This window comes from Coffea arabica, chromosome 6e (genome assembly GCF_036785885.1).
Source record: "Coffea arabica cultivar ET-39 chromosome 6e, Coffea Arabica ET-39 HiFi, whole genome shotgun sequence".
Lineage (NCBI taxonomy): Eukaryota > Viridiplantae > Streptophyta > Magnoliopsida > Gentianales > Rubiaceae > Coffea > Coffea arabica.
The window spans coordinates 7,643,735-7,653,898 of record NC_092321.1 but is presented as its reverse complement, the minus strand read 5'-3'; the positions used below and the strand labels follow the sequence as shown (position 1 = coordinate 7,653,898).

The 10,164-nt window shown below is 33.1% G+C and overlaps 1 protein-coding gene across 1 annotated transcript; it reads left to right on the top strand.

Moving 5' to 3' along the window:
- The first annotated feature begins 2,988 nt into the window (after positions 1 to 2,988).
- LOC113694535 (uncharacterized) lies at positions 2,989 to 5,139 on the top strand. The gene is made up of 5 exons (XM_027213367.2): positions 2,989 to 3,492; positions 3,600 to 3,651; positions 3,727 to 4,628; positions 4,714 to 4,842; positions 4,936 to 5,139. The coding sequence occupies exons 1-5, from the start codon at positions 2,989 to 2,991 to the stop codon at positions 5,137 to 5,139; spliced, it is 1,791 nt and encodes a 596-aa protein (XP_027069168.2).
- Positions 5,140 to 10,164: the final 5,025 nt, after the last annotated feature.

The following is a 10,164-nucleotide window of genomic DNA, read 5'->3' as shown; positions in this document are numbered from 1 at the left end:
CGCTTTTAAAATTTTTCGCTAAAATACGTCGTTTTCCAGTCACTATATATCAAGATATCTCGACCGTTCATCACTCGCTGTAATGGAACGAAACTCTTGTTGTTCATAACTCCAGCTTTCATAAATGTATTCATAAGGTTGTAGACATTTCAACACCTTACCATGTTGCAGTCAAATCCATCACTTTCATGTCAATACAACTCCACGCCACAGATGCCTTAGACGACATCATAATCACATGAAAAAAATGCATGGCCGCCGCACTTCTTGAGGGAGCATTCAAAATTACCGACGAGTTCTCTAAGACAGTGTTTGTTGGAGCAGAAAGATGTGAAAAATATAGCCCTTTTAGATCAACTACTTTTGGCAAATGTTTATTAGTGCTTTGTTACTTCTAAAGGGACTTCTTTTGATCACATGAACTTTAAATTGCAAAATTGCTATTTTTGGTGAAATTATGTTGTTATATCTTATTATTGGGTTGGAGGAGTTTTAATCGGAATAAAATTGTTAATTGAGAGAGTATTAATTGGAGTGAGGAGGTGTGTGAGGGGAGGAGTGTTAGTTGGAGTGGTATTCTTATTTGATGAAAATGTGGTAATGTGTTGAAAACGTGGACATGATGTATTTTACGAAATAAATTAAATATAAAATGCTAGAAAAATGGAATTGAGTGTGGGAAGGTGTGTGGAAGCTTATTATTAAAAACCTCTTCTCAAATTTATATAGATAGATATAGATTTTATGGAAAATGCGGTAGTAACTATCGTTATAATAACTAAACAGTTTTTACCTGATATAACAGGTTGTTATACTTTTAGCGATCATTTAATTACCTGTTGGATCTATCCACCTAAATAAGATAATGTCTAAAAATAAGAAAGTAAGTTTCTCATCTAAAATAGTAAGTTAACCGTAATAATTAGTAATTTTTGTGTCTCAAAAGGTAAATTGGAATAAATATGAAACTTATTTTTTAAAGGGATAATATCAGAAACCTCCCCTGAGGTTTCTTGAAATATCACTAAGCTCCCTCCACATTTTGGAAATCTCTCCTACCACCCCTCAAGTGATGGTGGGGTCAGAAGTCACTATGAAAATTCATCAGTTGCTAATAATACCCTTGTTTCTGCTGTGGTCTTATTCAGCTTATAAAAGGAGAAAAAATGACAATATCACTAAGCGTGCAACTGTATAAGGAGCGGGAAACCATTGCCGCCTAGAAGTTGAGTTCCGTACGTGTATCATGGCGCCATTTTGCTCTGATAAGACATCTAAGTGCCCGGGAAATGTCAAGGAATGAAATACTACTTATAACTGTGATTGTTATTTGTAGCTTGGAGAACCAATTGAAGCTATGTTTCTGGAAATCTCTTGCTGGATATTGCAGAGGAGGAGAAATATGGCACTTGAATGAATTGCATGCGTTCGGTTGGACCGAAAGTGTGATTGTCAAAACTAAGCTGCAAAACAGGTAAAAATCTTCCATTGCTGGTTGATATAATCAACATGTAATTGGACAAAATGCAGGTGTCATTAAGCTTTCTGTTTGATTTGCCTATAATATCTCTGTTTTCCTTATATTTTTCTGTTTTGTTAGACTTGATGACTGAGTTTATAATCCAACCAGACCCTTTGTATGCTCTTGTTTTATTAAGTATTATTGATGTTGGATGTTATAAAAAATGTGTGATTTGATGATGTATGCCTAACCTTTATAAAGTTGATGAACAAAAAAGTTGATGAATATTGAGTTTTTTGAAGCTGTAATACATAAGAAGAGCTTAGCTTTGTAGATTAAAGTTGCAATACATATGACAAGCTCTAAGTGTAGTGTATACAGTTGGTTAGTAGACAAAAGTGAAAATTTAAATGAAAAGCTGGTGAGGGTGATGATGTTCATGAAAGCTGCAATGAAGGTTCTGTTTTGCAACCTGAGTTTGACTTTGAATAAGCATGCATGTGTTATAGCCCTCTGAGTATGTGATCCATATAGCAACTGATTGAGACTTTTCTTGGGAACACACTGATATGTAGGATGGGAAGAATTATTGCACATGATATTGTAGTTCATTACATGGGAAACACTGTCAGAATTCCAAATGTCGATCCAAAGAACTACCAATATATTGACCTTCTCGGTGATGTTACTGATAAGGCAATGAATGATTTGCCTGGAAATTTGAACATGCTTGTGCATATGAAATGTGCGATTCCTAGAACAACAAGCTTTATGGACATCAGTAGTGACAAATCAGTATCTGATATGTTCAAACTTCATGAGCAAGATCTTGTTATAAACTTGTACTTGCTGCACCTGGATATTATTCCTACTACAGAGGAGAATATGGTAGACAATAGGAATAACCAACTTCAGGATGCACAGAAAGACAAAGGAATCGAAAAAGCTCCTATTCTTGTAGTTGACAGTGAGGGTGATGATGAGATTTATGCTTCTAGTTCTGATGACTCTTGGAAAGATGACATGGATAGTGACTTAGAAGATGTCATAGCTGAAGATAGGGCCTTAATTTCTTCCAGTGACAAGGAGGAAAATGACTTGTCTGATTATGAGGAGATTGAGGATGCACAAGTTGGGCCTGATTCAGAATCTGACCAAGAATCAGATCCTTTGAGAGCAATCATGCTGTCAAAAATGTGGACTTACAATCCAAGAGAGGACATTGAGTTTGAGAAAGGAATGCTATTTACTAATGTGGATGCATTTAGAGCAGTGTTAAAAGACTATGCTATTCAAAAAGGATTTCCATTGGTGAGGTTGAAAAATGAAAAGAGCAGATACACTGCTAAGTGTGGAGCTGAGGGTTGTAATTGGAGGATTCATGCATCCCCAGTTGCTGATACAACCACATTCATGGTTAAGACATATACACCTGAGCATACGTGTGTGATGGATAGGAAAAACTCAGAAGCAACATCAGATTGATTGCAAAAAAATTAATTTCTGTTATGAGAGATCACCCAGAGATGACAAGCAAGGGAGTAAAGGCTGAAATGCAGAAGCATGGAGTCTTGCCAAGTAGAATGCAAATTTACAGGGCAAAAAAGAAAGCCTTAGAACAAATAGAAGGCTCACACAGTGAAGCCTATGGAAGGTTACCAAAATATGCTGAACTTTTGAGGATTAATAACCCGGGAAGCATCATGAAAATTCACTACGATAGGCCAAACCTTCTTATGGAGCCTAAATTTCTGAGATTGTTCATAAGTTTCAAGGCACAAAGAGATGGTTTCCTAGCAGGTTGCAGGCCATTTATTGGATTTGATGGCTGCCATTTGAAAGGTGCATTTGGGGGCATTCTGTTGACTGCTGTTGCTCTTGATGGGAACAACAGTTTGTTTCCATTAGCTTTTGCTGTTGTTGAGTGTGAAAACAAGGAAGCTTGGAGTTGGTTTTTTTACTATTTTCAGGATTTCTTTGGACCTTTTCCAAACAATATTCCACTCACCTTCATGAGTGATAGGCAGAAGGTATGTTTCCTGGTTCTATGTTTTATGTATAAGATTTCTTCCATTGTTGTTTTGCATGGCTGTCAAGTAACAGAACAGGAATTTGTTTCTGTCCATTCTCTGTTTAGGGACTAAACCTTGCATACGAGGAACAAGTGCCACAAGCTGCTGCACGATATTGTGATTAGCACATCTATAGCAACTTCAAAGTGAAATTTCCAGGATTGCTTCTAAGAAGATTTTTTTGGCAAGCAGCTAAAAGCTATGATCTGATAGGACACAATGAGGCTATGGAAAAAATAAAGAATATTAACATAGATGCTTGGAGATACTTAGCAAACATTCCTAAGTGTAATTGGGCAAGGCATGCATTTTCTGTTGAAATTAAGTGTGATCATGTCACCAACAATTTCACAGAATCTTTTAATGCATGGGTTGGTGAACTGAGAGGAAAGAATATACTTGCTCTGGCTGATGGACTGAGGCAAAAATTCATGAAGAAACTACATAAGAGGTATCAAAAAGGCTGCACATGGACATCTAGACTTACTCCACATGTTACTGGTAAGCTGAAGGATATTGCATCTGAATCAAGAAAGTGTTCATTGACAATGGCAAGTGAGAACACATTTGAAGTAGCAGATGTGGATAAGTCCTATATAGTCAAGCTGCATGAGAGGACATGTGAATGCGGGGCTTTCCAGTTGACTGGCATTCCTTGCAAACATGCTGCACTAGGAGTTATTTACAGAAGGGAGAAACTGGAAAGTTATTGTGATGCAGCTTTTTCAAGAGATCAGTATTTGAAAACATATGCATTCATGATCAACCCAATTCCACATATGAATAGGTGGCCTCCTATGGAAGATGTGACACCAGCAGTAGTTTTGCCACCACCACTTAGAAGAAGAGCTGGTAGACCAAGAAGAAATAGAAGAAGAGCACCTGATGAAGGAGCTCCTGCATCTCAACACAAGAGATCAATCAGTTTTAGGTGCTCTAAGTGTGGTGCATTTGGACATAATAGGAGAACTTGTCAAGGAGCTCCTGTTGCTGAAAAAAGAGGCAGCAGTACCTCTGCAAATCAGGTAGTAGAACGAAGAGGAAGACCAGGAAGAGGCATTGCCAATACTGGATTAGCAGGATCTGTTCTATGGGTAATTGTAGCAGTTGTATATTTACAGTATCTTTATGTGTATTTGGGATTGCAAATGAGCTTAGCTTTTTGTCATGATTTGTCAGGAACATGCACAAGGAAATGTGCCAGTGATTGTGTCAAGTCAAGGCAGTAATGGAAGCACTCAAAATCAAACTACTGGAGCTAATGTTCAACTTACTCATTCTGCTAGCACTAGTACTAATACCAGAAAGGTAATGCTAATCAGAAATTAGTTTCATTACCTATTGCTAACTATTTTAACTGTCAAGGCCATTAGTTTAATAGAATTTGTTGCATGGCTTCAGAGAGGAGGGCCAAATGCATGGGTTGGAACTACTGTTGCTAACAATAATAAGAGAGCCAGACGAAATGCAGCTCTTAATCCACATCAAACTCCAGCAGTCACTGCATCTGCAACAGCTCCAACAGTCACTGCCTCTTCAATATCCACTTCTGCAACTACCACTGGAACTCACAATGACAATAGCAGCATCAGTATGTGGTTTTAATTAGTACTAGTAATATGAGTTTTGCTTTGGGAGACTGATCTGGTACAGTTATATATGTAGCAATCCTCATCATCTAGAATGATGTTTTTAGATGATGTTTTCAATTCTTGTGGATTGCTATATACTTTTGCTAAGTATTATTTGTACCGTATGCCAAGTACTTATATGCATTCCCAGTCCCAGTGAACAAAATCTTAGACATATGTTTTGGTGCAATATGGTGGAATTTCAATTTACTCTTGCCAAATATGCTCTGCTGCTATCCACAGATCTTGGAACATGATGATTTATTCCATTGTGTATGGAATTTGCTAACTCCAACGTGTATGCTGTGCTCTTTTTTAACTCTATGTCTCGGATTCCTTACCATTATGTATGAAGAGAAATTTCTAATGTGGTGATGGTTTTTAAAAAAATTCTACAAAGGGGGCGTTTAGGGTGTCATGTTCTGTAAAAGGGATGTTCGCATTTGTCAAATGTGAGTTCATTGAGATCGCATTTGCTAAATGCGAATTATCCCCCATTTTCCAGCCACCAAGATCCAAAAAAAAAAAAGAAAAAGAAAACATGACCTCACATTTCTTAAATGCGAGGTCATGTACCTCAGTTTCCCATCATTGTTTCGTATGATGCTTCCATATTTTGGCATGATTTTTCCTTTTGCTTCAGCTGTAATGCCATGTACTCAATATAAATGATTTAACTGCAAATTATAAAATGATTTACAATTTGCAATGAAAGCGTCTACAAATTTTAGCAGTTAAGGCTCTAAATTCATTAGAATTGGAAAAAAATCCCATAATATTGCCATCAATAGTTGATAATAATTTGGGGCAATAAATCTTAACCAAACTAGCAAGCTTTTTGGTTGGACTGTATATTGCATCCGATAAATACGAATTCCTAGAAAATTGCATCAAAAAATTTTAATATTTTTTAAATTACTTTTTAAATTTGTTTATTTGTTAAATTCATTCTTAGAAATTAACTCGTTGTTGAATAAAAAACCAGCTCTTTATGGCTTTTCTCCATTACAACAACATAGTACCCAAGGTGCCTTAAATAGAAATTTATTTATCGGATAAAATAAAAATAAATTCGTTGTTGAATAAAAGACCAGCTCTTTATACCTTTCGTCCATTATACTCACAGAATACCCAAGGTGCCTTAAATAGAAATTTATTTATCGGATAAAATAAATTTAAACCCATTGAATGCCGAAATTAAAATAAAATAAAATAAATTTATTGAATTAAAATAAAATAAAAGACCAGCTCTTTGAGCTGGACGGAGAGAGTGAAGGGAGAGTGAGACAGACTTGAATGCCGAAATTGTGAACTTTGTTTGTGTTTAGATTAAGTACCTCGCATTCAAGAAATGCGAGGTATCTCAGCTCGCATTCTCCAAATGCGAGCTTATTAAGCTCGCATTTGGAGAATGCGAGCTTATTTTTCTTTTTTTCTAGAAACACTTACCTCGCATTTGTGAAATGCGAGGTATTTGAACTCGCATTTCACAAATGCGAAGATCACATTTGTGGAACCAACTTCACAAATTACCCCCTTTGTAGAATAACTTTTTTTTTTCATCACAATTTAAGAATTTTCTCTATGTATGAAGCCTTATTGTTATAATTGGAATGAACTTAGCAGTAAAGTATTGTTGTACTTAAGGAACTTCACCTGTGTGCTTAGAGCATTTTCTGTCAAGTATGACTTTTGGTATAACAGTAATGCAACAAATCTTGGGGGACATACGTATGAAGTAAAATACAGCTTCAACTCATTTTTGCATAGCTTAACATCATGTTCGACTTACACATACCTTCTGGTTTTTTCATGTGTGACTAGTAAGGCTCCAAACAGCTTGGAACACATCTACTATTACAAGAACAAGAAAGTGTGATTGCTTTAACTATTTGAATGAAAAGATAAATTGCTAAGAGTAGTAGATTGATGATAAACAAGATGGTGATAATTGCATTCTGTCGAGGCATCAAGTTACATTCCTGATTTGCTGTCCTTAATGGAAGCACTGCACGATCAGCTTCATTTCTTTGGCTCTGCACTTCTTCACCTTCATTTCTTTGGCTCTGCAACTCTTCACCTTCATTTCCTTCATACCACTGGAAGTAGTTGCACTTTGAACAACTAAAATATAGTTTATTCGGATTTCTTTCACTCTCTGAAATTCGTAATGTAGCCTTACGGTTGCATTTACAATACCGGTTCTTCATGCTTAATGATGAAGGTGATTTATATGAGTGCCCTTCAAAGGATGAACTAGCCATTGCTTTGCCCAATTACCTCTCCATCTGCCTTACTTCACCAGCGGTTCCTTCACCTTTTAATACCAGTAGAAGCACTCAAAGTAGCCGTTGCATGTCCAACGGTCATGCAACAGTGCTGCCAGGAAAATATTCTCCAATTCATATTTTTCACCTATTGCAACTTTCTTATGTCACTGTATCAGTCAAACTAAGGGTATGAAGGGAACTAAAATACTCTCCCTCCTCCAAAATGCTTAATCTATTGTTACTTTTGCTTAGAGGGGCTGACATTGTTAAGAAAATGTCAATTCAAGGGGTGGTAGGAGAGATTTCCAAAATGTGGAGGGAGCTTAGTGATATTTCAAGAAACCTCAGGGGAGGTTTCTGATATTATCCCTTTTTTAAATAGATAAATTATTATTTTATATCCCAAACATACTTTTGAGAGAGTAAGTTTAGTTCAAGTAATAATAATTTTTTATACATAAATAGTAATTCTTACTTATAACATAATAAATTTGATTAATGACCAAAACTTACTAATTTATGGCACAAATGTACTATTTTGCTTTAAAAACTTATACCAAACCAATACTAGGAAGGTTATTTGAAATAACAATCAAATATTTTATTAATGATTAAAACTTAGTACCTTAGTTAGTAAGTACTCGTAATATACTTGTATAATACATGATTATATGTATACTTTTAAATTTTTTCTGTATTTATATATTTTAAAATATTATGTGAAAAATATTTTGACCTTTCACATAACCTTATAAAATAATAAAATTTTATTGTATTATAATTTTGAATAATTTTTGAAAAGTTTAAAAGTTTGGTTAATAATAACAACACATCGTCCTAGTTAAGATGATAAAGTTTTAATATATTTATTTTTTGGGACACAAGAAATAATAAGAATTAAACTTGTATTAATATAGACCAAACAAAATGAGAGAAACAGTGTAACAATTAATACAACAATAAAAATAACAAAATTAGTATAATCTGAATTTTTTTTCTCTGGATATTGTTCACGAATATAAGATCTAACCACTAAACAAAAATCACATGCATATATAATTTATTGTATAATTTAAATTAAATTTAGTTCATGTACAAAATGATCCTAAGATAATTAGCACACTGCAACACCATATAATTATTTTAACAACAAAAATTTTTTTTACCAAAATTCTCCAATATCCATGACATATGTATGAGAGATATTTTACCATATTTTTATCTCTTTTTTCCCATATTTGTATCTCATATCTAATCATTGATATTAATTTGAGGAAGAATATTTTTTATAATAAAATCATTTTGAATTTAATTAATAAGTTGAGATTTTTTTAAAAATAAAAGTGAAATATTTTGGGAACTTATTTTTTATTGTCCCAAAATTAAAAGATTGCTATTTTTTACCAATTGTTGCTATTAACATTTTATTTTCTAGACTAATTTTTATCAATATAAAATTAGTTTAGTTAACAATAATTGACGTTCTATTGGTCTGAGGATTGATAAGCTATTGTTGTTATTTTAAATGTAAATACATAACCTAAGTAATAAAATAAATAATAGCTACTTAAAAAAAGGAAATAGGTGCTCAATTGATTGCATTCAAAATACGAATTCTGTTAATGCATAATTGCTAAATTATATTTTTATTTATAAGAAATCAATATGCATCATATATTGACCAGGACTAAATTATTGATTACTTAACAAATCATATCTAAACACATGATGTGATATATATCTTACATTTGGTCACCTTTATACTCATACCATTTTCCTTTCTTTCTATTTATATTTTAAAGTTGCAAAATTCTCTTGATCATATTAGTGACAATGCATAAAATCTTTTACAAAATTATTTCAATTTATTTACAAAATATTAGTACTTTCAGGAGAAGCAATGCATTGTAGGAATGGTTTACTAATTTTTTTAGTAAACATAACTACTACATTAAAAAGTTAAAAAAACTTGATTTTATTATGCTTTAATTAGGAGTGCTTTTGAAGAGAAGAATTAGGGGATTAATTTCTTTGATTCAAGAATTTTTAGCACTTGTAATTATCAAAAGAAAAAGAATTTTTAGAGATTGTAACTCTCTTATTATTTGATTTAATAAATTTGATATTTGTGCAAGTTTTCATGTCTTTAATTTTGGGCAACGAAATTTGTGCTTACAATTGGACACAAATATGGTAAAATATCCCTCATATGTATGACATGGATATTTGAGACTTTCAGCAAAAAAAAAAAAATTGTTATTAAATTAACATTGCATCACAGTGCGCTAATTATTTTAAGACCGTTTTATACGTGAACTGAATTTAATTTAAATTATACAATAGATTATATGTGCAAGTGGTTTTCATTTAATTGTTGGATCTCATTTTTATGAACAATCTCTCAAGGAAAAAAGTCCAAATCATACTAATTTTCTTATATTAACCGTTATACCAATTTTGTCATTTTTATTGTTATACTATTTCTCATTTTGTTTGGGTTTTAACTCTTATTAATTCTTATGTCCCAGATGTAAATTTATTAAAACTTTATTATCTTATTATATTCATAGGTGTTAAATTATAAAAAGTGTGATATAGAAACAAATGATATTCTACATGTAACTAAGAAGATTTGTTGTTATTGTTATTCAAACTTTTAAACTTTTCAAAAATTGAAAATAATTAAAAACTTATAATAAGACAAATTTTATTACATATTTTACAAGGTT

What these genes read in the sequence shown, in the direction of transcription:
- LOC113694535 (XM_027213367.2), top strand. Translation starts at nt 2,989, where the DNA reads ATGACAAGCAAGGGAGTAAAGGCTGAAATGCAGAAGCATGGAGTCTTG. An exon ending in TCATGAGTGATAGGCAGAAG is followed by an intron (nt 3,493 to 3,599) that starts GTATGTTTCCTG and finishes TTCTCTGTTTAG; the next exon opens with GGACTAAACCTTGCATACGA. An exon ending in CTAGTACTAATACCAGAAAG is followed by an intron (nt 4,843 to 4,935) that starts GTAATGCTAATC and finishes GCATGGCTTCAG; the next exon opens with AGAGGAGGGCCAAATGCATG.